The 27998-nt window shown below is 36.8% G+C and overlaps 5 protein-coding genes across 6 annotated transcripts; all 5 read right to left on the reverse strand.

Annotated features, from left to right (window-relative positions):
* Positions 1–490: 490 nt before the first annotated feature.
* On the reverse strand, positions 491–4540 carry LOC145228287 (uncharacterized). The gene is made up of 9 exons (XM_080093295.1): positions 4355–4540; positions 4241–4297; positions 3723–3937; positions 3526–3641; positions 3368–3463; positions 2748–2822; positions 2579–2686; positions 2361–2482; positions 491–2284 (listed from the first exon to the last, which is right to left on the reverse strand). The coding sequence occupies exons 1-9, from the start codon at positions 4430–4432 to the stop codon at positions 2156–2158; spliced, it is 996 nt and encodes a 331-aa protein (XP_079949421.1). The 5' UTR covers positions 4433–4540; the 3' UTR covers positions 491–2155.
* A 2163-nt stretch (positions 4541–6703) lies between these two features.
* Positions 6704–8079, reverse strand: LOC145228290 (RING1 and YY1-binding protein-like). The gene has a single exon (XM_080093300.1). The coding sequence runs from the start codon at positions 8077–8079 to the stop codon at positions 7639–7641; it is 441 nt and encodes a 146-aa protein (XP_079949426.1). The 3' UTR covers positions 6704–7638.
* A 26-nt stretch (positions 8080–8105) lies between these two features.
* LOC145228288 (AFG2-interacting ribosome maturation factor-like) lies at positions 8106–8789 on the reverse strand. The gene has a single exon (XM_080093297.1). The coding sequence runs from the start codon at positions 8787–8789 to the stop codon at positions 8193–8195; it is 597 nt and encodes a 198-aa protein (XP_079949423.1). The 3' UTR covers positions 8106–8192.
* Positions 8790–8808: 19 nt separating this feature from the next.
* On the reverse strand, positions 8809–10198 carry LOC145228289 (sterile alpha motif domain-containing protein 10-like). Of its 2 annotated transcripts, XM_080093299.1 has the most exons (7): positions 10142–10198; positions 9905–10028; positions 9704–9843; positions 9566–9629; positions 9363–9500; positions 9161–9301; positions 8809–9094 (listed from the first exon to the last, which is right to left on the reverse strand). In XM_080093299.1, exons 2-7 carry the CDS (start codon positions 9990–9992, stop codon positions 9072–9074), a joined length of 594 nt encoding a protein of 197 aa, XP_079949425.1. In that variant the 5' UTR covers positions 9993–10028; positions 10142–10198; the 3' UTR covers positions 8809–9071. The 2 variants fall into 2 exon arrangements, with proteins under 2 accessions (XP_079949425.1, XP_079949424.1); XM_080093298.1 differs by lacking the exon at positions 10142–10198 and having other exon boundaries at positions 9905–10123.
* Positions 10199–10632: 434 nt separating this feature from the next.
* On the reverse strand, positions 10633–18219 carry LOC145228286 (kinesin-like protein KIF3B). Its single transcript, XM_080093294.1, has 16 exons — positions 17952–18219; positions 17641–17817; positions 17004–17198; positions 16829–16946; positions 16531–16651; positions 16333–16402; positions 16154–16263; positions 15868–16019; positions 15674–15798; positions 14582–14754; positions 13221–13445; positions 12615–12710; positions 12271–12410; positions 11673–11859; positions 11426–11517; positions 10633–11140 (listed from the first exon to the last, which is right to left on the reverse strand). Exons 1-16 carry the CDS (start codon positions 18094–18096, stop codon positions 11032–11034), a joined length of 2235 nt encoding a protein of 744 aa, XP_079949420.1. The 5' UTR covers positions 18097–18219; the 3' UTR covers positions 10633–11031.
* Positions 18220–27998: the final 9779 nt, after the last annotated feature.

Here is a 27998-nt window from a genome sequence, read left to right on the forward strand (position 1 = left end):
CCCCCTCTTGCAAAATTTTCTGCCGGCGCCCATGCCTACAGCTGCAAGTAGCTCTTTCAATGCGACAAAACTCCAAAATACCGCAGATAGCCTGTTTTCATCCGACGTTTCTCGTACTTTTCCAGCAGTATATACGAGCTTTCATGCAATCTTACGAAATCCATAGAGGTCGACGGTGTCAGGCCTAGGGTGATAAACGGATAGTTCTCAACTAACTTTGAGGTGCCGAGTTTTTAAATAACCAACAGAAATGTGCTAAAAAAGGTTTCAAAGACTTGTAAAACATTGAATACGTTATTTTTAATTTATCGTCAAAGTGTTTCCAAACTTTAAATGAGTTTGCCGCAACGTTTTTCTGGGTAGCCTACTTTTGGCAATAATAAAAAGTAGAGGGTTGAAAACTTCCTTTGATATGAGAAAATTCGGTATGAAGGCTGTAAATTACGACGGATTTCAACCTTGCTCCTTTTCTGTTGGTGTTTAAAACAACTTTGCGATTTATGTTTATTACTGTTCCACAGGTAGGACCGCAAAATCGGAACAAAAGGCACATTTTGGCACAAAACAGGTTTCAACCAATATTAAATTTGTACATCCCTAAACAGGCTACACTTTATGGTGTATTATTAGGTTTCTATTGTTTGGCATTCTCCCGTGCATACCTTTTCAAGTTACAAATACTCACACTGTTAAAATTACATACTAAAACAACGACTGAAACTTAGTTCAAAATCAATACTTTCATACCAGGGTAAAAAACAATCCACTAAATCAGGGGTGTACAACCTACAACCTGCGGCCGAATGCGGTCGCAGAGACGAGTTTTTGCGGCCGGGATCATTTTTAATAAAATATATGTACTGGCGGCCGTGACGTAAATAAAAACTTTTTTGCCAAATGTTTTGATTTTCAAACTGCTCGAAACACATTTTGTGGAACTTAAAATAGTATTACCAGCCTAATAGCCATATGCGTCAGACGTTTTTATGCCTATTGTGAGTAACAGAAAAAAAGCATATTTCCACAAGCGTCACAATATATAGATTATGATATCATAAACAACCAAGACTAATCGTCTCACTGTTCAGTTCAATCTGTGCATCAAGTTAGAATAAATCTTGCCATTAGATGGTATATATGTAACATATAAGCAGTGGTGAGATTCAATTTTTTTCTCAGCCGGTTCATCACAAAAGTCGTATTTTTCATCCGGTTCTGTTACAAAAAGTCCATTGGCATCAACCAGTAATGCTAACCGGTTCGTGATCTCATAAAATTTCGTGAGACGGTTCCAACCGGTGCGAACCGGCTGAATCCCACCACTGCATATAAGTATTGCTTTACATGAGTAATTTTAAAACATGAGCAAGCAGGCAATTGGCGGCCGTTGGTTCAATAAAGATCTGCGATGCGGCCGTCACAGCGAAAAGGTTGTGCACCCCTGCACTAAATAGTTTGCACTATTCGAAAATTTAATAAAATCATACAAAACTTGGATGGACCTTCAATAATTACAATTAATTTATCCCAGTTGAGTACACTTGCCAACCGGTTTGTTTTCTAAATTCAAAAGATGCAAAAAAAGAATGAACATAGGTCAGAAAATAAGGCAAAACAGTTTATCAGAAACACAAAAAGAAACTTTGGAACCGTATTCAAGAGTTGCAATATGTCAGACATAGTTCACTAACCAGAAAGTACAGTCAAATTATTTGCTATTATTTTACATTACTGGTAGAAATAAACATAACACATTTTACAAATTAGGGAACAATGAAAATGCATCATACAGCACCATAACACATTGGCAGATCTCTATTTAAGACAGTTACAGTTAGGGTAATATCTCACAGCTTGTCAATCAATGCAATTAAAATTTTCTCTTCATAAAAGACTCAAAACTATAATTATGCTTTAAAATTTAAAGTTTAAATAAATTGGACTTGGTTGTTTGAAAATGCCATAAGTACACATTACGCTTAATTATTCATTTAACTTTAGTAAATTGTTATAGGTTAGTTGCTGTTTTGCAAGCACCATTTTATTAAACTAGACTGGCATCAATCAATGTGACACAATTCAGTCACAATATTTGTTAGTACCACAGTTAAAGTCACTAATGGAAGTACTATGTACCAATAGGCAAAACAGTTCACTAAAAATTCTTTTTGAAACCCTCTTGTGTCCTTGGACGAGGTCTTTCACCAAATATCAAGGCAGTATCATCTGTTACACTTCGTGCAAGGGCTTGCATTGAAGCCATCATTGTGTCAGGTTGAGGTGTCTTTATACATCAATTATTTTATAAAACACATGGCCAGATGGTTTATTGTAAATTATAAATCAATACTAATACAAACCTTGTCCGCTCGAATAATGGTCGGTTTGCTGGGAACTTGTCTGGATTTAGGGTTGTACATTGGTGGATGGGGCCCTCGATTGTCGCGAAATCGAGAAGCATTGTCAAACATGGGTCCTTGGCCTATAATGTGATCAAGTTTACTATCTGTATCATTACATTCATACATAAGATTCATAGAGTGCAAATATGTTTACGGACAGTGTAACATCAATTTACCCCATTCAAGGTTAATGTTCACAGGCAGTGAGGTTGCAAAGGCAGCATTCATGGTATCTCGTGATTGAGGCAGTGGAACATTGTACACACGATTGCTTGGTTGAAAGTCTAAGAAAATTTGGTTAATTCTGTTCTCTAAACCTGAACCAGTGTATAGTAAATGTCTAACCATCTTCACTGTCATTTGAATCTTCAGTGGAATCATCACCTTCTTCACTAGAATGATTGCTTTCGTCAAAGAGTACTAGAAATGAATGGTTTTGTAAAGTTGAAATTTTTGACAAGCACAATATTATCACTACATTGTGTTACACTCTAAACCAGTGGCGGTTAACGTTTTTATTAATGCCAAACCCCTGCGATATTTTTCATGCTTTGGCCAACCCCAATTAAGAGTGTGATATTTTATTTACTAATACAAAACCAGTACTCTTTTGCAAACAGAGTCATGATTTTAAACCAAGCACAGCAGTTACTTCAGGTCATTTGTTAACTTATCAAAATGAGCTTACAGGGCGCGAAACCAGAAAAAGGGCATTGCCTGACAGATTAGATCCGTGTGTCACTGGCCAGTAAATCGGTAATTGCACAAAAAGATTTAAAACCAAACTAAGTAAGTACTGAATCAAATTAATCACTATATATATGCGACAAAAGTGCTTAAGCACGAATAGACAGGTGTCGAAAACTTTTGCTGCACATTTGTACCTAAAAGGACCTTTGACGAACCCGGGTTAATAACCACTGCTCTAAACTGCAAATCCAAGCACAACTTACTAAGCTACTTACAGTTTTCACCGAATTCCAACTCTTCTGATTGTTTTTTGGATTTTTTGTTTTTTCCCTTACGCTTACCGCTTCTCTGTGGTATGATTCCCTGTCCACCTAAAAATAGAAACATTTATATCAGCATTTTTGTAAGAACTATACCTATTGCCATATTGTACCGTGGTCAGGACTTGAACCAGCTGTACTTGAATTTATAGTTGAACCTGATAGGCCTGGATTGATTGGGGGAGGATGAGAATCAAGCTTCAAGGTACGAAAGCTAGTTGACAAAGATCTATTGAAAAACAGGTAGTAATAAAAATAAAAACAAAAGTTTTTTTGGAATGTTCATCTCAAATGAGGTAAAAAAACTTGCCTTGACACAGGATCCAGTGCAATATGATTGCCTTTTGATGCAAGAATGGGTTTTCCAGTCATGTTTGAATTGTCAACATTTGCTTCATTTACATCATACAATGATTTCTGCATGCCTTGACTACCAAATGTTAACCCTGCATCCTCCTTGCCAACCAGCTCCAATCCCTTCTTTACTTGATGATACAAACTGCCATGACCATAAACAGTGGGATCCTATGAAATGCATACAAAAACTGGATTGCTAACTGGAACTATTAGTCATAAAAAAAGTGTTTGGATTTAACACACAAGCAGGTGTTTGGCTGAATAAATATTCTGCAAGTACTATACAAACATTACAGTACAGAGAATTCGCTTTACTTAAATATACTACCAAAAAGAAACTTTTAAATCATTTTACCAAAGCAAACAAAAATGCCATGGGCCTAAACATCACATTGTGTCCAAAGGCATAATGGAGAGATAAATTGATGGGTCAACAAACAGTAGCATGACAAAAACAAATGATACTTTAACCTTGCGCTGATAGTTGTCATTTGATGATTCAAATAATCCAACTGTAGCCACTGCCACCTGAAATATGCAAATGTTAATATGATTTTCCCTGCAAACAAATGTTTAGAAGGGTACCTCAGCTCCAGTAGATTGAGAGAATTTATCTACAGCTAGTTTCAAGTTTCTCCATGCATCTTTGTTGTGTGAACTCATGCCAGGTTTATGTCCAAAAACTTACTCTGAAGAAATCTAAGCAATGCAAAAAACAGATTTCCACAAGCCTATTATTTAAAGATGCTATGAAAAAGTTACATAACCGTTACAATAAAACGGTTATGCTGTTCAAATGATACAACATTGAGAAATCAAAAAAGTTGGTCAAAATGGAGATGAGGTTGTGACAATTTAGTGACAGGTTTAATGAAGCCCTGTCACTGATTTAGTGACACCCCAGCACTGTCATTGACGCCCATAACAAATAGTTACAAGTGTCACGAAAAAGTCACAACCCCTGTTGTGTTGTCAAAATGGCCCACTGTCCACATTGGATTTTATGGTACGTTTCGCCGAGATCTCGGGTGTGCACGAAGAATTTTCAAGTGTGCAAGTGTGCAAGAAGAAATTTTAGGGTGTGCACCAACCAGTCAAGTGTGCACCATATCAAAAAAAAGCTAACCGATTTACAAATATTTAACAAAATCTCAAAATAACCGTCAAATACAATTGCGCCACTGGTTAACTAATCTGGAAAACAGAAGTTATTTAGCACCCAGGCCTAATGTTTTGTCAATAACGCAAGAAAACAATAGAAAATTTTTGCCGAAGGCTTTTTTCGAGGGCTTGTTCAAGTGTGCAAACTTGAAAAAAATAGTCTCGGGTGTGCAGCTGCCATACTATCCATACCGGCCCACTGTGGTCCATAATCCCAAAATCATATGTTTATTTTTAGCTGGAATTCGATTTAAATAGAAAAAAACTTCTAAAAGCAAACATTATTTCAACACTTTTAATCTGTAACATATATAATATATCCGGTTTCTCTATGAAACTACTTTATTTTCATGTTAGGCTGCAAAAAGACCAGTTGGCACGGAAACATTGCTAAAAACTACACCGGTTTTACTATCTGCTTCATAATTCTCTCGGTAATTTTGTTTTGGTTAACGCGTGTTAGATTAAAACTAAAACGCTGAAGAAAAACACGTGTCGACTTTTGCATCAGGCAATTTAAAGCTCTTCAAACAGCTGGGAATTCGCGATTGCCGCACAGCGCGACAAAGGTTACTTTAGGTCATTTCACGCACGTGAGCGCGCCAGAGATCTATGTCGCAACCTTTAAATCAGAGGATTCCCACTGTTTTGGTCGCATTTACGTTTTCGAGGGAAAATTTACCCCAATGTGAAAAATTCTGTATTCAATATCAATCAAAAACGGCTCAGATAAAATTCGTTAGTTACATTAGGCCTACCTGCGAAACACCTTGCAACAACTGAATGATATAAAATTATAAAACACAAAGCATTAGTGCAGTGTTGGTAAACTGTGGGTAGGCCTAAGTATTTGTTGACTTGCGCAATATTTTTTTTTATTTGGGCGAACACACTTGAATTTGTGCCATGGTAACCTTTAGCAACTTAACACAGGATTTGTTTCGTAACAATGGATGTTTATAACAGGGAGTCGAACCGCACGTGATATAGACTCAGGTTCGGTTCGGGTTGACTTTGTTTTTAAGGATTCGGGTCCAGTTCAAAAATGTATAATTTCGGGTTCGAGTTTTATTGCGGTTCTGCAAATTATCCGGTTTGCGGTTTTTAAACCGGTTCAAATCGCCTTTCGTTTAAATTTAATTGTACCCGAAGAAAGCTAGTGGTATATTCTTCAGTGCGTTGTTTTGAATCGCACATTGCAAAAGTATGTAATACAAGCAGCATTTTAATGGTTCGGTTCCGTTTGGGGCCAACGCCAAACAAAACATAGGGTTTGACTCCGGTTCGTTTTTTTAGAAATCGTAATTAGCGGTTCGGGTTGAATGAAATGACCCGCTCAAACCGGTTCGGGTTCAGTTTCGGTTCGACTCCCTGCTGGTTTATAGAACACATCGCCACGTGCACATTTTTAAGCAGGTATAAGGTAGCCTATATATCCCTTAAATTTACTCGGGAGAAAATGTGCGTTTAAATAGTGATCAGTTTTAATTACTAGAAAAATAGCAGAAAATGACGCTGTATCTAACCAAAGATATGTGAAAAAAGCTGGCATTGTACACAGTGTGTTAAATGAAATATAAGTTTAAATTAAAAGTATCGAGCCAATATAAGAAAAGTAAGCTGCTGATAGCGCAACTGATGTGACGTTAGGGAAGGCAAGCTGATTTCTAACTTTTGTTAAATGTTTATTTAAACTTGAAGACGTTTGGTTTGGCCTGTCGTATCTATGGATAAAGACAATTAAGCGACCAAATCATTATACATACGACTCAGTGCAAACACCATAATATTCTATTCTCAATTATAATACGAGTGTCATATGTTAAAACCTTTGAATCACCATGAAAGCAAGACATGCCTACAACAAAGCTTGTATTCTTCGTTTGTTTCAAAATAAACTAGGGGTGGGTAATCTACGGCCCGCCAAACACAATTATCCGACCCGCCTTCTTAGGAAAGTGGCTACTTCGCTTGATGTATCGACAAAAAAATTGCTTGATATAAGAAACTAAACTTGAACGTTTTGATACAATTCATAAACCCACCTGCAACGCAAAAAGCTCTGTTTTAAGCGTTTGAGTGCTTTAGGACAAGTTTTTAAAGCTTACATTAGGGTAGTTGACGTTTATGGTCGTGGACTGATTTTTTATGTAATTCTTTAGCAATGATTGCAAAACAAAAAAATAACTACGCAAAATTCGCGAGGTTTGACAACATAGTAAACTGAAATAGCAGTGAAAATGTAGTAAGGCCCGCTGTGACTTCACTGATCTTGGTTTTGACCCACTGTGACAACCTTATTCACATGTGTTTGGGTTTAAATTCTTAACATTCAAAGTTCTACAAAGCGCTACCCTGCACATACAACCAAAACATACTTTCATCAAATGAAAATCATATGTTTAAAAATTGAAGCTAAGGCGGTGATAGGAAAAAGTTAATAATAAACATTAGGAAGTTGAGATTGTCCTGTAAGTGTTTTGGCATAAAAACACATTAATATCTAATATATATATTGTCCACGGTAGACACACATATATCCATTATGAGTTGGCATCACAAAAATAGAACAAGTACAAAATACAGGCAGTAGAAAATGTTGTTACAAAAAATACATGCACATAGTGTCTTGATTAACTGCATCACATATAAACAAAGTGATCATTTTTTCAAAGTAATTTATCAGTTATACTGTAGATTGACAAAAACTACCTGTTTGAAGTTTCATTAACTTCTAGGCGAGTTTTTTTAAGTTCAGTAAACATCACAGTGACATTGTTGACAGTAACTGCCATTGTGAAGGGTAAATTTTGATCATTGCTCTTGGTCTTGCACTTTGGGGTTTTTGTTGGCTTACAGCCTGTTTCCTCAATTGATTTTACTTCTTCATCATCTTTTTCAATTAGAAACTCTTTTCCAAGTTGACCCTGAGGCATTTGTGCTACAAGTCTGGTGGCTTCCTGTTGTGCGACAATATGTTGATTAAGTCTCGGTTTTCTTGTGGAAGTTCCCTTTCTCACATCACAGATCGAGCATTTAAAGGCCTCTGGAGAATTGGTATATGTACATACACTGCAATCCCAGTATTCGTCCTGTAGCACCTTGGCAATGCGCTTTCGTGACTGCAAAATTGACTTCCGGTCAGACATTTTGTTGCCAATTTTACCCAAAAACCCTGTAAAAATTTTTAAACGCACTGTAAAGATAAGTTTATGGCAGTTAAAACGAAAAAACTTGAACAAAAGTAGCGTCCTTATGTTAGTCAACTATCAAGACTAATTATATTTTCACAATATTTCAAAATATCATGTAAATAAGAATGTAGATCTTTATGATTTTTCCAAGCTGTCAAATTGTCTTTTATAGTACAAGCATCAAACTCCGTATTAAACTCCACCATTTGCAAATTTGTAATAATGTCTCTCTTTTCTGCATATTGCTCAGTTGCGATAAAAACAAGATTGTTGAGCCATTCTACTATATCAGAATGTGGTGGTTCCGTTGCAGTACCAATGGTTGTTTTCACAGTATTCACTGACTTTAGCAAAGAGTTACATGTATCAGTAACTCTTCGAATTCTGTTCCTGCATTCAGATAGGATTTTTAGTTTTTGAAGTAAAGAATTTACAGATGTGTCTACATCCAGCATCAACTTGGTGGATAAGTTTTCTTTGAGGTCATCAAAGCCTCCAAGAGGATGATTTGTTAAATCAACTTTCTGGCAGCAATCCAGCTGCGTGCTTAGATTAAGAAGTGATGTAATCACAGGTTCACATTCTGCACAAATTGTGTCCCAATTGTCAACATGTTTCTTGACAGTTTTTAATGATTTGCAGACAGTTTTTCTTACATTTTCCATAAAAGCCTACTTTTGAACATCTGCAATACAGCAAAACAGGAAAATTAATAAAAAACATTATCACAAAATACAGCACCAAACAAAACAACAAAAATTCATGAAAAAAGTAATACTGCACTTGACATTGACTAAGATATGACAACAACGAAAAAGCACATCAAACCAACTTTACGGAAAGACAAAATCAGTTTAATTTTACAAATAAATGCAAATGTAAGAACGGAAAACAATTTGTCCCTGCACAGAAACAATTCCATATTATCTAGCTCCAGTGTTGTGATCTTATTGCACATCAAACATTCCAGCTGAAATAAACATTGACATATTTAAACCTTGTTGGATTTAGACGGTTTCAAATTTCATTTTGCTACCTGATTGTAAACCCCTAAAACACTGCATGAAGTTTTTCATCTCAAGTTTTAGAATTTCGTTTAGGATTGTCACTCGATGAGCAGGCTCAACAATTCCCATCCTTTTCAGCTTGACGTCATTTAACATTAAAAGGGTTTTTCCTAAAACACAAAATTGGTTATAAAGCAGCAAATTTCACCAAAATAGAGATCAAACAAGTACCGGTTATATCATGCTCCGAAAACACTTCAGCATAAATTGCCATATTTGCGGGGATATGCTTTTTCAGCCACTTGCACACTTCATTTTGAGTCCACACAGAGACTGGTTTTGTCTGACGAGTTTGTGAAGGATTTGGTGCTAACACAAACACCAACATTATGTCAGAAGTGTTAGATTTCATTTCAGAAAATCAGTTTTCTTACTTGTGCCTGAAGAATGGCCTACCACGACTGAAGGCCGTTGGTGATATGCAAGAGTTAGGGAATCCTGCAGATTTTGACATTTTTAATTAAAGCATAGAGATTAATGAGATGTTAAAATCTACAAAAACAAAGTACAACCTGATGGCTTAAAGATACTCCAGTAGTGCGTGATTCTAAAATGTCAGAATCTGATCCAGGTCTTCGCCGGGATCCTGGAGATGCAATGCCATTCCGGTGTCGATAATGTAAACCTGTTTCCAAGACAGATCCAGAGCTTCCTATTTTTAACATAGTTTGTGGTCAGGTAAAGTAACTTTTAGAAAATAATGTGAGGCTAACCAGTTCTGTGAAAAGTCTTGATAGCGTGATTTTCAGCACTGTAATGTCGGCGATGGCTGCCACTGCTCTTCGTACTTGAAACACTCATACTGGGCGTCTTCAATCAGAAAACGGTATGATGTGCCTAATAACCAAAAATAGGGAAATGCAGTTACTGTATAAACAATCCTCGAATCATTTTTACGAAAATATATTGTAACAATAGTAAAAAACAACTTTGTATAACTTTGTACGCACGCTTTTGTCATTCAACAACAATCAGTGAAGCGAAACGAAACTACTCGAAATAACATTGTTCTCATCCGACAAAACATACCAGATGTAAAAAAATCTACAGAAATCAGACTAGTTCAACTTTGTTCTTCAAGTATGAGTAGCTAAAGCCTGATTCGTGCTTAACGTTTTTAACGTCAGAAGAAGTGTTTTGTTGGACCTAGACTTGTCAAAAAATGCGCAGGTGCAATGACCTTTGATCAGGTTTTGGAAACACATAGTTCAGTCTTTATGCTTAACAACAACGTTTTGCCTGTATTGACAAGCAACTTCCCAGTAAACTTACACTTACGCTTACCACTTTTTATTTTATTTTTTATAACTCGTCATCACTGCAGCCTACATAATTGAAATTACCGTCGATTGAGTCATAACTGCTTAAGTAAACCTCAGTTGGCCGCATATCTTGCAAAACAAAAACATAAATACACACAAGAACTTACGACAAAAAAGCATTGGTCGAAACTTCACACGTTTATTATGAAGTAAATATTTCTTCAACGCCAGGAGTGGTCCCGAAGAGGTCACAGAAAAGCAAAAGCACAGTGCATGTTACGAAAAAGGCCAGTGAAAGAGATTTACGACGCTACTAATAAGTTTCAAGGTAAAACTTATTTCTTTGTGCAATTAGCATTAAAGAAGACCAGATAGGGTTGTAACAATTTAAACAGCACAGGTCACAGCACATCCAACAACTTTCTGAACAAAAAACAAACGGAACTTGACTACAATCTTTGCTTCTTGGAAAAATATGCCTTACAAACATCTGTATAATAATTGCCATGCACCAAGTACCATGCAATTATGATTGTGACAGGAGTGTTTAATCAAAAATTTGCGCTAATTTGGCACTTTCATTTTGGAACCAAACCCCGGGAGGAGGGATACATTTCGGCGGAATCCCTCGTAGATGATCCATCTCCCTTTTTAGATGACTTGGCCTTCGTACGAGCAGATTTCTTCCTGCATAAAGTGCATTATTTGTTTTTTCGGCACCAGTCGCATATTTAGATTATAAATGCTAAGTTTGGGCTTCTCTGTCCACCTCTGGGCGTTTTGAAAAAATAGGTTGGTGGTAGAAACGATCCGGTCAAATTGTATAACACGTTTAAGTCCTGTGCTAAGCCATCTCGTATTTATGTCGTACAAATTGACCACAAGGGTTAATACTTTTTTTAATGCACATTCACGTGGGTCCAAATGTGCACAGCACAAAACTGTAGACTACGATTATTTCGATCTTCATACCTTGGTTTGGCCTTTTTAGTGAACTGCTCCGAACTAGCGTCAAGTTGAATGTCATCTTCGTCCTGGAGAGCAGCATCTAACGCCGCTTGCACCTGAAATTAATGTGAAAAAATCAATGCCTAAAATTCAGTTAAGTACTTCTGAGTCCAAGTAACGAATCAAAACTGGTTATTTGGTTTTCAGGCTCGATTGAAAACACAACGTTTCCACAAACTACTTAATCACACTAAAACAAACGTGTACTTACCCTGGGTGCAATAGCAGGCCCGTGGTAGTCGCTCGTGGTTCTCGTTGGCATGTCAAGGTCAAGCAGGACAATATTCTCGCATCGGTATCGTGGATTGTAGTCTATTGTTGCAGCCATCCTAGCGTATTGCGACACTGCCCGTTGGTTGCCTGAATGTGCGCTTTGCGGCCGTTTCATCATTGTTTGACTATGAAAAAATATTTTTTTACGTTACGAATAAATGGATGATCCAAGAGATAGTGTGACATTCATAAAGGGGTTTGTTTGAACGCGTTTTTAACATTATGTAACACAGTTACACACCCAAAAAAAAAAATATTTTCCAATGTAGATTGTATATAGCACATGAAAGGCGAGATGCCTTTTTGGGGAAGGCCAACGCAGCAAAACTGGAATAGCATTGTTCATAATTTAACCAGTTTTTGTTTATTTCCTTGTTTTTCTTTTTGTAACTCTTTCCAAATTCGTTTGAAGTACGTTTTTGGAATATATCACTTCATGGGAAACATAAAATTATATCATGTGATTAGGTGATGTATGTACTAAAGATTGGGTGAGTTTTGGGAGAAAAAGGGATTTTGTCTGCAATGATAATTACTTTGGGGCGTTAGACAATGGTCGTATCTTGTAAGTTTCATCGTCATCTTCGCAATAAATTCTCTTCTCCAACTTGTTTCTTTCCTCGACCGGAATAAAATTTTCGATGATCAGTGTTTTTAGCTTCAATTCCCGACTCATCTGGAACGAGAGTTTTCTGGTTATAAATTAACTTGGAAAAGTAAAAGCAGAGGCAATAATAGAAAACACAATACAAACGCTTAAGCAGAAAACAAACATATCGTGTTTGTCGTGTTTTTATATCTTTGTTTTATTTGCTACCTCCCTCAAAACAGTAGAAAGCCGGTAAAATTTAAAACAAAAAAATCATGTTGTGATACATACCTCAAGTTGTACGAGTTCCAGCTCTTCCCTCTCACTTGCGTGAATGTCACTTAAATCCTTAATTTCCGACTCGGCCTGGCGCATTTTCGCGTAAAGCTGAAAATTACAAAACATTCTTTTGATACATTTTGTCTTCGGGACCGAAAATGTGCATTGAGTAAAACGAAGGGACACCAAAGTGCCAAATAATTGTAAGCATGACAAGTCAGGACGCATGACCTACAAGCCCGAACGTAGGCTATCGAAAAAATACGGAAAACGATTAAAGAAGCAATAATTTAAACTTTAATACGTTACATATTTAGGCACACATCAGTCTCCACAAGCATCAAGTAACTATAATGTATTCTCCACGCTGTTATTAATAAATTAAATTCCATAGGGGTGACATTGATAAACGTTGCCAGATTCGACCCGAGGGTTGTAGTTTTGTGACCCTTCTGTTGAACCAACTCGTATTCTATAGTTCGCGACATTTTTTCTGTCCGAATGGTTTGTTATGTGGTGGGTAAAATGATGTTTGGTTTCACAGTTACATACCTTTATCTTGTGTGTTATGGCGCCGATAAATAACCGATTTTAAACTAGATCTACTTTTGTACACACCTTCTTTAGTTTTAACGTTTTCGCCTCTACTTCTTGTCGCAAGGAGGTGTAGTGCTCTTGCGCTTCCAGTGCAGTCTCCTCTTTCTTCAGCAGCTTTTGTTTCATTTCACGTTCCTTTCGAGTTTGTTCAGCGAGCTGTCGGCGTCTGGCCTCGATTTCACGCTCTTGCTGATTGGTGTGATCGATAATCGTTTTGCCGCCAACCAACAGTTTGCTTTGCATCGCCTAAATATGAACAAATTGTTGCTACTAGGTAGAGGTATGTCTTTCAGTCTGTCAAGTCTGAAACATGTGTCTTTTAAATATAAAACATACAACAGAAAAAAAAACCTTTATGTTGATTTAAAATAATATCACACCAAACCCGCGACAACACTTATCACTAGTTTTTGACCTATGAAAAATTCAAGTAGTTAAATTACACATTATTGTACAAAAAGTTAAAATGTGGCTGTAGGCTACTCTGTAGAGCAAAATAATGTGCAAAAGTCTAACAGAAGGGCAAAACTCTGAACACAGACCTAGCCTATTCTGAAAAGGGAAATGAGCTAATTAAAAATTACTGCCAAAAAACTGCAACTAAGACACAACGAAAATTATTCAATACATTTGTATAAACGAAAGATACATGAAGTATCTAAAGCAAAACCGAAGCAATAGCTGCACCAAACCTGCAGCTGCCGTAAAATGACTTGGGACCTACCAAAATTTTGCAGGTTTTGAGGTGTGTTGAGCATCACGCCATATCAACCTAATTATTTCACTCACTTGATGGTTTATGAATCACAATATAGGCAATGGGCCAATTACAACAGTATAAAAGTAGGCTACAAGGTGTAAAATGAATATTTCACTGGTAGTGCAACCTCTACAACACCACGACAATGCAGTTTGCAAACAATTTTAACTTTGTAAAAAATTTTGACTTTGTGAACAATTTTGACAACTTTTGACCTATTCCAAAAATTTTGACAAATTATTGACTTTTTTGACAAGTCAAAAAATAATCGCCCCACTTATCACAAACATTTCTATATTTTCGCTAAATTTAATTCTATTCAGGTAAGGGCATTTAGTTTTTTCAGGTACGGCAATTTCCCAAAATCTATTGCCTAAAAGTTTAGCAGGGCAACCCTCTGGTAAAATAGTGTACACCTCCGATTTGGACTAAAGTTACAGATCAAATAGGTTTGTTTTTGTTTTTTGCACCCATTTTATCTCAAAGAAATTTCTGACCAAAAATGTAAAGGGTTAACTTTTTGGTTTATTTAAAAAAAAATTGACCCCAAGGCCTGAGATAAGTTGCCAGTATTTAATTAAACAATCAAACAGAGCTGTACTCCACCATTGCAACTTAGTACCTCTATTTTTGCTGCAAGTGTTTTCTTTGCTTTCTTTTGCTCTTCTAGCTCCTTTAATTTTTCTTCCTTTTCCTTCAGCAGATGAGATTTTTCCTCCTCTGCCATCGTCTTATCCTGGAGAATCCTTTCTTTGTCTGCTTCCAACTTGAGTCTGTGTTCTTCCGAAAGGTTACCTTGAAAAGTTTTATATTCTTTAAGGTTTGTGTTTAGTAAGTAATCACACAAAACATAATTTGTTGTATTCAAGATTTTAAACAGTTTGTAAATTAACCATTATGTAATGGTTGGAATAAAAATCTGTTTATAGGCAGTGTTTCATACCGGAACAGAACGAAACCAAATAACGTTATTCGTTCTGAGCAAATTATTTATTTCGTTATTTCGTTCTGGAACAATATTTTCATTTCGTTCCGGTCTGACCGAAATAAATTTATAACGGTATTTTTCGGTATTTTGGTCTTAACAAAAGAACATTTCTTTGTGGTCTTTATAATTATTCAGCAAAAAAAGAAAGAAAGTTGTAACACATAAGAATTATTGTCGGTAGTTGTTACGTCACATAGCGTTTGTCAATAATGGTCAAACGGATGTAAATTGTAGGAGCTTCAATTTTTATTACAGTTTACCGGCGCGAAATTTTCAGCAATTGTTTCACGTCAAATGTCCAGAACGAAATACCAGAATAAAAAATAACGGTATTTCGTTCCGTTCCGGTATTTTGAATATTTTTTATTTCGGTATTTCGTTCCGGTATTTGAGCCAAAAATTATTTATTTCGTTCCGGTATAACGTTCCGTTCCATTATGAAACACTGTTTATAGGAATAAATTGGTGTTTAAAGGGTCTGGAATAAAATGGTGTTTAACGATTAATAAAATGGTATAAAAGTCTTGAACAAAATGGTGTTAAAAGACTTTGGAACAAAATAGTGTTAAAACAGTCTGGAATAAAATGGTGTTTAAAAGGCTAATGGGGTAAAAACTAGATAAAACTGCCAATGACAACTTTTGGCATGCCTTTTTACAAGGATAGTCTTCTTTAACATCTTTAACTATAAAAAGGAAAAATTCAATTTGCAAGCAAACCTCTTACCATCATCATCTTCATCAGTACCACTCTCTTCATCCCAGGATTCTTCACCTTCAGCACCTTCTCGCCTTCTTCTGTGTTTTTTCTTCTTATCTTTTGTTCCCTTGGTATCCAGGTGAGCCTTTAACCTTCACATACAAAACAGATATTTAGGTATTCAGCAGCCCCTACAGTTAGTTGCATTGGAAATTGCTTACTTTGCAATTTCCTCTTGAAATTCACGCAGCAGAGCATCTTTAGGATCTTCATTGATCTTAGGTTTGTTCTGTATGTTTTTGGCACGGTTTGCATACCGAAGCGTAGTCAGAGTTTCATCATAGTTATAGCTTGCAGGGCCAATATTGGCAACCTAAATATAAACATGCACAAAACTAGTTTTATGATTCACAAATAATTCCCTCTCCTTTAAAAATTACCACTTGAAAGCATATATTTTTTATCACAATATTTTTGCCACTTTTTTAGCTGTCATAAACATATTACCATGACAGTTTTTGCATTTCCACCTAATGAGTCTTGCAATAGCCTTGTAAGTTTTGAATCTCTGTAGGGAATATGGCCTTTGCCATCGACCAATGAAGAAATGACATTGCCTGTAAAAAGACAACCAATAAATTAGATTCTCCTTTATATAATCTATAATCTACCTATAATATACCTACCTAGTGCAGCAAGAGATAGATTGATTTTTGTGGCTTCTTTTAGTCGTTTCCCGGTTGCTCCTGACTTGGCCTGTCATATTTGAACAGTTATCAATACAAATGATTTGAAAATCAATAAAATGTTTTACATTACAACACAACTTTTTCTTTGTGACACAGGTAAAGTGAACTCTATATGAAAAGTAAAGCTTTTCATACCTGTCTTTCACTTCCAGCCAAATCAACTAAATTTAATTTTCCCACTCTGATGTGATTTTTTCCATCTACTCCATCCTCACTGCACTCAATGGTAATGACAAAAATTGCATGTGATCTAGAGCTGTGAAATACAATTGTACAGTAGTTCTCTTGAAATTAAACTTGAAAATTTTGCAATTATAGTGCTGATTTTGCAATTAAAGTCCTCACATAAATTCTATGAAATTGCAAATAAATATGTATTACTTTATTTTGGAAGAAACAAGTAGACCTTTAAAGCAAATATTTCAAGGCATACCTGTGCTCATTCATATTTGTTGAGCCAACACTTCTGTTTTGATTTCCAACATTCATAACATGTTCTATTTCTTTCACAGACTTTGTGACGAATGAAAGCAAATCTTTAACATATACACCTACACAAGACATTATACTGTATAAAACAACTACTCTCTGGCGATTTCGAATGTTACCTGTGTCTGGACGCTCTTTTAGTTCAAGGCGTTTTGTCTGATCTTTGGAAAGAAGGTCACGTACCTCTTCCTGATAAATTTCCAAATAAGATGCTCTCACTAAAAACTGCTGGTCAACTGTTCGCGCAATGTGTTTGTAAATATGTTCGAATGACCTTGGGATGGCACCTCTTAGATCTGGGTCTGATCGTACACCTGTAAAGTTTAAATATTATTGTTATACTTATGGCCAAAGACCAAGTACCCAGTCTGCAGAACATGGCAGTTCCCGACGAGATCTCGCGCGTGCAGGACCTACATGTCCCGCGTGCACAACCCGTAAGTTCGCGTGCAAGACCAATTTCAGCAGGCGCAAAGCAAGTAAAAGAGGTCAAGACAGGCCAATTAAATGCCTTTGGGGCAAAATTTTCGCGTGCAACCCCCCAAAACTTGGCGTGCAAAAATTTATTTTCAAAAAATTTCGTGCATGCAGCTGCCATACTCTGCAGACTGGCCAAGTACCACCGGCACTTCCTATTATATATACAGACAATTTTGTCCTCACAAGGTCACTTAGTTAAGTTGCACACACCTTTGTTTTAGACACTTTGTTTTGAAAAGATATGGAACGCTAAATGTACAAAAAGATTTTAATCACCTTCCATAGTAAAAGTTTTTCCTGTGCCTGTCTGTCCATATGCAAATATGGTACCATTAAATCCATTTAAAACGGACTCCAATAATGTTAGAAAAGTCTCCTCAAAGATATCACTTTGTGTTGAATTCCAGTTGTAAATTGCATCAAATGTAAACGACTTTGTGGGCTCAGAGGCACCTTCAATAAATTGTAATACTTAATGTTTGGAAACCAAGTGAAAAAGCATTGCCAAAACTGACATTTTAATGATTATAACTGCTATGTTTTAAATGTACTTAATTTTGTTATTATTAGTTTTAATGTTATATTACTTTTTGGATTCTTCACTAGCACTTGTCCCAACTTTAAATCCATTTCGACAACACTTTCGTGGTTTTCTTGAATTTCTTTTTGATTCAATGGTCGACATCGGACCACAACTTTTACACATTCTGATTGCTTAGACTTTGAAGTCATCTTATTGTGCAGGCTGTGAAATCAAACAATAAACTCCAGCAATACACAATTCGCAGACGTAAATAAAGAAAACCTCAAAGAACGTTAGGCCAACGAAAACAATAGCGTCACCTAAAATATCGATCAGCCGCAAGCGGTGTGTTTATTGTTATTTCAAGCGGTTCATCGGAATTTAGAAATCTTTCATGATATCCATGGAATTTGTTCTGGCCAGTATGTGCCAAAAATCAGCCAAAAACAAATTGTTACATCTTATTTGCCAGTAATTGCAGATTTCTATTGATTCCCGCATTTTCTCAGTACAACTTGTGTTGTAATCTATGGCGTTGTGTGACGTAATAATCGGCTGCCAGTTTTGTGTGATAACGCAACGTGGTTCAGTTCTTTTTGTTGCTGACTTCCGTGGAGCACGGTGCTGCGTCGGTTGAATTAGGAAAGGGCTATTTATTGTCGTGTTGACGATTATTGTATTTCTGTTTTATCTTCACGTGAAGCGTGACTTATTCTGAACTGTCACCCAACATAGCTTGGTGTGCCAGTAATTGATGCGAGTTGAATACCCGTGCTATTTACTCTCTCCGGTTACCACAACAGTTGAAACCGATTCCGATACGTTTCCTAACGATTCCGATACGTTTCCTAACGTTTCCTATACGTTTCCTATTCGTTTTCATCGTCCTACATTCAAAGAATTCGCCTAATAAGATCAGCAAAACATCTATCTGTGTGGACTGGTTGTTGGAGGCTATTAGGAATCGCGTTTCAATTCTCTCCTCGTGTGACGTTCCGCGCTATAACCGGGGCGCGTTCACGGGACGTTACACAAATTGATAGCGGTAAATGTTTGTAAAATTAAAAGCATGTCAGATTTGCATTACGAACGCGAAATCAGTAAAACTGCCAAATTTTCCACGATCATCCACGATTATTGATTTAAAAACAACTCGTTGCTCATCAGACAAAGCAATTTTTGGCAATAACTAATTTTTTACATTCATTGCGTTTATTCTTTTTTGTCGCGCGACTGCATTGTACATTAAGGTGCGGCCTTTTACTACATAACCACAAATATATAACCCGAAGGTAGCCTTAATCAGGCTTAATATTTGATGAATGCATCTCAACACGCTGATTCGAAGGAAAAAAGTTGAATCACAACTCCAGTTGACACAACCGCAGCATTTTCGAATCAATAAAATTCCTTTTTTGTAATCCATAATGCAAAGGATCAGGCGATTCCTGGTTCATAGCCTGCACGTGATTTTTACACGTGTTTAGCCTCGGAGGAAATAACGATAGATAGCGTAATGGGCGCATATATTTAAATTAACAGTGAGGGCTAGGATAGTATTAGGGACAAAACTTAACACAAAGAATTAAATTTTTAGGCTGCTTTTATTGTTATTGTTATTATTATGAAACGTCAGCCACACCCTAACAGCCCCAACCGTGAGTATTTTTTTAAACAAATTGCATTTTAAATATTTGTGAATGCTCTTTGCGTCACTTATCGGAATTTCGCAAACTTTTGATCTGTAAGTTCCTGTGTTAGTATTTGTGGTATTTTGGCAACAGTTCATTTATCACAAGCAATTTCTCAATACTTTTTAAACAAAATTTTTCAGAAGCTTTTAAATCATTTCTTTATCTTTCAAGATACATCTTAATAATTACGATTACAATAAATATCCCACCAGAATGCATCTTTGGGATTTGCGTTTGTGTCAAGGGAGTCAAAAATTACCTTAATACGTTAACGGTGAAAACCTGCTGGTTTCGCGTTATGCCAGTAAGAAACTCTATTCGTTTTTGTGCGCTATTGTTATGGTTGTTTAGACAGTAGGTTAATATTTTTTAATCAGTTATCACTGGTTTTACATAGTGCCAAGTAAGACCATAAAATAAAAGTGTGAACAAATTGTTGGTCGTTTTCTACTTTATTTCCCAAATCCTGCGAGGTACGTCACCAACCACAAATTAAGTATCAGATTTGAGTGCGATGACTAATAGAAGTACTGAAGAACTGTTTTTTGAAATATTTTTACAAAGTGTAACACATTTAACTACCACATTGTTGTATTGGTAGTATTTGGAGTGGTGGTACATAAAAATAGTATGGTAAAAAAGTGTGACAAGAAACAATTGGCAAAAAACACGTTTAATGGTTTGGAATAAAATCTTCCCACGTCCATGACACGTACGCGGAAGTGATGTCACCAAGGGAGCACAAACGTATCAAAGAAATCGAAAACACAATAGCAGAAGACTTCTGTAAAATTTTGTTGATGTTTAAAATGGCAGACAATGGACCTGTTAAAAGATGCAGTGTTTTTCACAAGGGGATTAGAGTGATTCATCAGCCCAACGAAAAGCCGTCGTTTCCCCAACACAACAAGGGGAAACCCCTTTACAGAGGGCTCGAACATTCGAGTCTGTATACATTGCATAAGCATGGAACATCACTATATGTTTACTTTCAAGCTTGTTTAAACATGCAACAGTTTTATATGTTTAACAGGGACATAAGTTGAACACAGGTTCCAACAAATGAGACCTATAATAATACTTTACCACTAGCGGCGCTATCCACATACATTGCGCACCGCAAACAAACCCAATTTTCATGTTGAAGCACCCACTAATTTTAGAAACCGGAAAACAGGCGCAATTGTAAAGGATCAGGCGGCATTCCCTTCTGGGTCATTATAACATTAACTACAGTAATAACTATTGATGAAATACATGTTGGTATAAAATTAATTTCACCAAATTGTCGATTTATATTTGTCAGGCGATTTTTCGTTTACTCATTACTCGTTATTTACTGGAGCCTTTTTGAAGGTACGTTTATAAATACATGACTTGCAGTGATGAGAATCTTGCTTGGTTGACCTATGTTATGAATATTACTACAAAAGAACGGAAAACAAAACCAGTTCATAAAATCACAACAGTATTCAACTTTATTGACCCGTCTGTTACGACTTTACGTCACAAAACACAAACCAATTGTTACATTTCAATAAGGACAAAGCTGTTTAGTGAACCGTTTGCCAACACATAAACATTTCTAAAATATTGCGTTGTATACAACATTTTGACAGATGAAGAAACGACACATACTAGAACGATATATTGCTGAATCATGTTACGCATACATAAACGTCCGAAACAACTTGTTTGCCGTTGGTGCGGAAGGTGCGCTCCCTAATCGTGACAGAGATTGTGCAATATATAACAAGTCTTAAAATATTTCTATTTTCTTTTGAATTAAATCATAAAATAGCAATTTTGCAGCCAAAAGCGGATTGTATGGTAAAATTTGCAATAATATACCTAACCAAATTCCGCGGCGGTCACAGTTCAATGGACAATCAAATTTGCTAGAGTAATTGCTTGCGTGGGTGGGTACATCAGTCTCACCGACAATTTACTCTCTGCAAATGGTAGACGTGGGAGAACTCGACATTGGCATGTTCACGAAGATTTGAGGGGTGTTTCCCATGACCGTTGGTGGGCCAAAATGTCTAAAGTCACGTATTGGCGGGACTGTTGTTTTCAAACACTTCAAGAACATTTCTTGTTTATGTGAGTGCCTTTGTCTGAATGCGTCACCTTTTAGCGGTTTTGAGGCTTCAGGGTGACATCACCACAATTAAGCCCCGCCACATGCATAGGCCCCCGATTGTTAAGCTACTGTTGTTTTAGGCAGGGGTGATGATGTTATCTATAGACTTGTTTTTAAACAGAAATGTTTAAGCCTCTAAAAGGCGTGAGTTGGGTTTTGTCTCACTTTTTGATGTTGCCTGTTTAAATTTAGAACGTTGCTAAGTCGATAAGGCATGCATCTCAGCGTTACTGCTAGCCGAAGATATTTGATCTCATATGAGCCATAACCGTACTTCCTTTAGCATATGCTTATAACAAAGCGGCTTCACTACGAAATATACTTTTCCGCTAGGTGGAAAACCAGGGATAAGCTTTGCTGACAATAAACTGGCGTATTTGTAAAGCGGACTTGTTCTGTAAATTTGCAGATATATTTTCGCGCAAATTTCGATTTAAAAAAATAAAATAGGAATGTTTAAAACTTGTTACACAACGACTGCAGTTTGTACAATTCAAATTTTTACAATCATGGAATCAAGTTTTTTTTGCTGTTTTCGTCCTTGTTTCATGTAAATTTCAACATTGTCAACATTGGGTGTATTGGATTTATTGTCTCAATTCGGAAATAAACTTGATTGTGACAATAATCGAAAAGAAAAATATATAAAAGCATCGTCGTACAAACCCTCACGGGAGAAGCTTTCGCATGTTTTTGAAACAAACGACATTTTAAGACAAAATTTTTGTCTGTGTTTCTCCGCACCATTGCACAAAAAGAAGATTAGTCAAGGACTAAGTGCGTATTTTAGACCGGGCCAGTATAACATAAAGCTACCAATACTGTACAACAGGTTGTTAATTTTCTGTGGAAAATTTGCGGAAAACAAATCATATTCAGTTATATAACTGGACAAGATTAATTATGCATCCGAAATGTTTGGCGATTAAACCGAAAAACCAACTAGCAAAAAAGATTTAATAATGCATATGATGGTGTAATTCAAGCACACGCGATCAGATAAAACGCAACACGCGGTTGGTAGAAGTTTATGGACATAATCTTAAAGATCATCTTGCGGGTTATAAAACGATCTGATACAATTGTGTACCCATTAAAGTTGGGACAAACCATTTGTTGTATGTTTTAAAATAGGTGCGTTAGGGTTGGTATTTTTTTGTTGTATATGACATGTGATAACCAAACTTGGTCAAGGTGGTACAGCTTGTTGATTGTTGCGCCATTCAGGGTTTGGAAAAAAGGAATATGCTAATTCCTGACACACCAATACATTTGCATAGAACATGAGGTTTTGTCTCTTTTCTCTTTATCAAACATTATAATCTTTATTGAAAATCTTAAAAGATTTGAAGTGCACGTTGTTTTACGATAGTTAAACCGTTTATGGCACAATAATTTGACGATATTTTTTTATGAATGATTTTAAATAGTAAAAATATTGCATCTTTTTTGTAGAAAAATTAAGTTTTATGTACTCGTATTTATGCAAGTAACAAATACGCGGGCTTAGTAACAGTATTTGGATCAGGCTGTGCACTTCTGGCTACGATAGATGAGTAGCTTTATGTGAGATATCTGCAAATACGTTTTGTCACGATGTTCAAGTAGCAAAACGTTTGATGTTACTATCAATTCATTCTAACAGTCATACTGCAAGAAACCAGCTGTTCAAAAATGCGCGCGAAAATTTAAACTAATAAACACAGCAAAATAGGGTTGGAGTGCTGTGAACGAATACTGTATGAAAAATTAATGAACGACTTTGTTTGTGCGAGATTTTACTTCCTGCCAGCGGATAATGAGTCAATTTATCCGATTCTGGGCGAAGTTGCAGGATTTCGAAACAAATATACACGACATGTACGGGAAATTACAAACAAACAATCGGCGGGGCGTAGTTGTCTTCCAAGAATCGAAAGCTTTTCGCTAGTTCCTTTGTTGTAAGTTCCGAAAAAGGTGCCGGAACATTCCGGTATAAAATGATTTTGGGACTATACATAACGCGATGATTTAAAATTATTCTAATAAAGAGTCGAATTTGAGGGGAATTTTGGTGTGGTTTACATTTGAGAAAAGTACAAAAAATTGTAACGGTTTTATGAAAATAATGAACATACATGAGGCTATTATTTATTTTTAAGGTCTTACTATTAGGAGTTTATGGAGTATTGCGTTTATGACACTCGAGATGAAATGTTTAAGAGTTAGTCGCTATTTGAGGAGCGGATTTCGCGTCATAAAAGTCTGACCTGGCGTTTGTTTGTCAATCGATTTTCGGGAACAAACATAATCCGCGATGAGAACAAGCACCTTGCAGTCATGAATGTTTGAGAAGGGCATTACGCGTTCTGTGACGTTCCTTCATTAGCAACAATGATACAACTGTGAGAGCGCAAGACAGTCATTGATCCGTTTATTGCCCCACTGTTGTTCCCTCCCTGTGTCAACACGCCAACCGCACCAAGCATGCCCGCGCAGCCTTAACGCCGCGTACCAGCCGTGACGTAAGCTCGTAGGGAGGCCCTGACGTCATCGAGTAACGGAAATAGAATGAGCCGCAGCGCGCAAAAGACCAAAGTCACGTTTGAGGTCAACTTGGATGCAAACAAAAGTTTGACCAGGCGCGCCCATACGTGACGTTTAAATAACTACGTCATCCACATCGACGTTTGTTAAGCGTGCGACCAGGCATCCTTCGCTGCGTGGCCTGATTTCACCTATTTCTGCGAACTGGCTATAGCGAAAAATGCGATTATTCTAAATATTTGTATGTCGTGTATTGTGGAAATGTATGGGGTGCAAACACTCGCATGTTCTGAGTGCAACATTTCCTGCGGGCGTTGGCCGTTACGACGCCGTTTAAAATGTACGTAAATCACGTTTTTGGCGTTACGTTCAAATCGTTTTTTTAATCTGTTTTCAATACTGTTAAAAAAAAACTATGTTGTAACCATATATGGTTATAAGCTTATAAGCGCCACAAATATTTTACAAATTAAGAGATGCCAATAAACAGTTTTAGCCGCGTTAAATCATTGTGAAAAATATATTCTTCGGCTAAAATAAATAAAAATTGGGATTTAAAATGTGCCAACGGTTTTCAGTTGAAATATTTTGAACCGCGTTTAAATTATACATGCAAGAAACACACCAATGCAAAAAGGTGTTTTATTCCACTTAACGCAGAAGGCAATAAATGCTAATCACTTTAATTACTCATCAGGATAAATCCTTGGTGAAACAATGTTATTGATCATAGTTCTGTCACAACAAATGGTCATAATTTACCATGAAATATGCGCCAGGGGAATAAGGTGCGCATCTATTTGCAACGCATATTACAGCTTAATAGGGTAAAAACTACATTATGTGAACATGTGGGGATTTAGGTTATTTGAAATGCGAATAATATTGATGACATGGGTTAACGTTAATGCGTGACTAAGCACAGTAAGAGATTTTTAAAAAAACGAAAAAAAGACTTTCAACGCCAGCTGATGACCAGATAACCTCAGAGCAGACACTTAAACAAACAACCGTTAGTCTATGCATTTAGTGGGGGCTTAATTGAGTCGACTTCTCCGGATCGGCTCAACACAACCTGCTGGCAAACAAAGGGTCCCCACATCAACAAAAAAAAATTCAAATGTTACAAAACATTCTGTCAACAACTGCCAACAAAACACCATTAAAGTACCGAACTCTAACTCTAGGCCAACTTGGCAATTGGCCGTTTTGTACACAATATTGGTCAACGCAAATCAACGCTTTGTCTTTACAAAAAATAAAAAATAAAAATTGTAATGTATGTTCCTTTTTTATAGGCTTACAATTTTATCCAATATATGTTTTGTTTGGTTTGTTAGTACAAATTTTGAAACCTATGGTAATTGTAAATGCGGGACCGTCGTTATTTTCACATACAAAAACCGTTTAGTAATGGTAAATTTAGTTTGTTTTATATTTTGTTAAATGCGTTTTGTAAATCAAAATACAAATTTCAAATGCGGCAAATATGTGGTTGCAACAGTAATTAACCAGTTTCTCAAACCTTGCGGTTTTCCGTCATAAAAATTGGATTACAAGTAGTATCGTCGAATCGAGTCACGATCACACGACACACCTTTGGTTCCAACAACAAACATGCGCCAAAAACGAAAACTGGCAGCAAGCCTCAATTGCAGATGGTCCCCGCACCCTTCACTACACTCTAAAAAAGTTACTGCGCAAACCGGGTTTTTGTGGATAAAAATGACACGCAAAATTGTTATGCTCGAAGCTTGTAGGAAAACGACTTTGTTGTGAAGTGGTTACTCAGATCTACATACCATCACTATCACGATTTGAGCCTGTACACGGCACGATCAACATTTCGCGTCCGATAATATAAGCTTAACCCTGACCTGGGCGTCATTTTAATCATTACAGATATGAACCGCACCATCCTACTGAGATGCATTCATATTTTGGGTTGGGGATCAGTTGGTTGTGTCAAACCATATAAGACGAGCCAATAAAGTCCAATCGTTGTAAATTTTGAAAGTGGATTTTTAAAGGTGTGTTTATATTCGTGAACTATCACGATTCAGAACCTAAATAAGATATTTTGGTTCGCGCGACCATTTCGGAAGTAATATTCAAAAGTCACTTATATCTGATCATCCCTTGTTTAGTGAATAGGTTAATCTGGTCATACAGTAATAAATTATGTAGTGTTTTGACAACAGTTTCGTGTGATTATGTTTCCGTTAGAGAGTCCGGAAACTTACGAAAGACTACACTAAGAATGTTTGGTATAAGTTATTACAAGGTCCTTAACTCAGTTACAAAAATAAGCAAATTATAGCAACGGTCTCACATTTCAAAACTTACACTGTAAAATTTTTGGAAAATCTTAGATATTGCGACTGGCACCCAATTAAACTGTTCAAAGTGTGAAAATTGTGATGATATTTGCAGTTTCTTTTCATAAAATCAAAATTATAAAACAGCGCGTTTGTATTGTTATGTGGATCCGGTAAATGCGTGACAATTGCAAATTCATAATGTATAACGTCTTGTCCCTTGATACATTACATGAAAGAAAGCATAGCTTGTTATATATCGACCACTTTCTGTAGGCGTTATAAAAAGAGTCAGCCCCAGTAAATTTGTAGCAAAGTGCAAGCAGGGCTTAACTGATAACATGCGATAATTGACCACGGAGCTTGCATTTCGAATTCTGCGAATGTGGCGCAAACGTGTTCATGAAATTGTCTTTGAGTTGAAATGAGTTTACTTTAATTTAAGAAAACTATTTTAAGACAACCCCATTATATTGAAACGAGGTCATGTTTCATTCGCCGCGAATTGAATAGCGTTCGTATTTAGATTTTTGTGGCTAACTTCGGCGCGAACGGGAGAAAAGCCTAATGTGTGCGGTTGTTTGGGAAACAACAAGTAACAGACCCTGGAGTACAGAAGGGGCGACAAAATCTGCGCGTCAGGGACATGTAATATCTGAACGGAAGGCGAATAAATTATTTACCTGCTTTATCCTTGTAACTAACTATCGTCTATTTGGGCGGAAGACGTTGACGAAAGATCGTGTTCAATCAATAATTCCTCCTCATGGTCGGTTGGAAGCATTTACTGCGGGCGCAAGATACGAAACCGCTGCTTTGAATGACGGTTGGGTGGACATGGTCCATCTCAGCGGGTGACCTGTCCAAGCTTCCGCGTTCTTTGACGGCCACTTAGACACAGTAATCAGCCGCGAACGACGGTCACACGCTCCAACGTACGGAAATTTTCTAAAGCGTTGGTGGGTTTCTTGTTGACAGTTGGTATCGAATTTTGTTGTCGAATTGCGTCGAGGGGTATTTGTTTATCAAAATTGCAGAAAGGAGAAATTTTCTGGTACTGATAAAAAGCTTTAGGAAAAAGGTGAGAAATTAAAATAAACCGTTTTATTACGGTATTTTAATTGTGCGGGATGGTGGTACTAATGGTCTTGGGAGAAGTGACGATGCAGAATCAAAACCACCCCCTGAACGACTTCAAAATGAGATTAAATACGCGTGGTAGGCGGGTGATTCACCCATCCATACACCCCATGTGAAGGGGGGGGGGGGGGGGGAGTGCTGCTTCGAAAGTTCCTTTGTCTATGTCTCGCAAACGTCATAGGTATATACAAAGGTATTTTGTGTTGCTGTGGTGAAAAACACAAACTTTCAGTACGTCATAGGGTCGTACGTGGTTGCTCGACGTAGGAGAAATAGAAAGCTTCACGGTC

The sequence above is a fragment of the Phallusia mammillata genome, chromosome 5, assembly GCF_965637545.1.
Source record: "Phallusia mammillata chromosome 5, kaPhaMamm4.hap1.1, whole genome shotgun sequence".
Classification (NCBI taxonomy): Eukaryota; Metazoa; Chordata; class Ascidiacea; order Phlebobranchia; family Ascidiidae; genus Phallusia; species Phallusia mammillata.

What these genes read in the sequence shown, in the direction of transcription:
- LOC145228287 (XM_080093295.1), bottom strand. Translation starts at nt 4,432, where the DNA reads ATGAGTTCACACAACAAAGATGCATGGAGAAACTTGAAACTAGCTGTA. An exon ending in GCACTGGATCCTGTGTCAAG is followed by an intron (nt 3,642 to 3,722) that starts GCAAGTTTTTTT and finishes GTTTTTCAATAG; the next exon opens with ATCTTTGTCAACTAGCTTTC. An exon ending in GTTGGAATTCGGTGAAAACT is followed by an intron (nt 2,823 to 3,367) that starts GTAAGTAGCTTA and finishes ATTCATTTCTAG; the next exon opens with TACTCTTTGACGAAAGCAAT.
- LOC145228290 (XM_080093300.1), bottom strand. Translation starts at nt 8,079, where the DNA reads ATGTCTGACCGGAAGTCAATTTTGCAGTCACGAAAGCGCATTGCCAAG.
- LOC145228288 (XM_080093297.1), bottom strand. Translation starts at nt 8,789, where the DNA reads ATGGAAAATGTAAGAAAAACTGTCTGCAAATCATTAAAAACTGTCAAG.
- LOC145228289 (XM_080093299.1), bottom strand. Translation starts at nt 9,992, where the DNA reads ATGAGTGTTTCAAGTACGAAGAGCAGTGGCAGCCATCGCCGACATTAC. An exon ending in GAGTATCTTTAAGCCATCAG is followed by an intron (nt 9,630 to 9,703) that starts GTTGTACTTTGT and finishes CAAAATCTGCAG; the next exon opens with GATTCCCTAACTCTTGCATA. An exon ending in TTCGGAGCATGATATAACCG is followed by an intron (nt 9,302 to 9,362) that starts GTACTTGTTTGA and finishes TTTGTGTTTTAG; the next exon opens with GAAAAACCCTTTTAATGTTA.
- LOC145228286 (XM_080093294.1), bottom strand. Translation starts at nt 18,096, where the DNA reads ATGACTTCAAAGTCTAAGCAATCAGAATGTGTAAAAGTTGTGGTCCGA. An exon ending in AAAAGAGCGTCCAGACACAG is followed by an intron (nt 16,947 to 17,003) that starts GTAACATTCGAA and finishes TGTCTTGTGTAG; the next exon opens with GTGTATATGTTAAAGATTTG. An exon ending in GGCCTGCTATTGCACCCAGG is followed by an intron (nt 11,518 to 11,672) that starts GTAAGTACACGT and finishes CATTAATTTCAG; the next exon opens with GTGCAAGCGGCGTTAGATGC.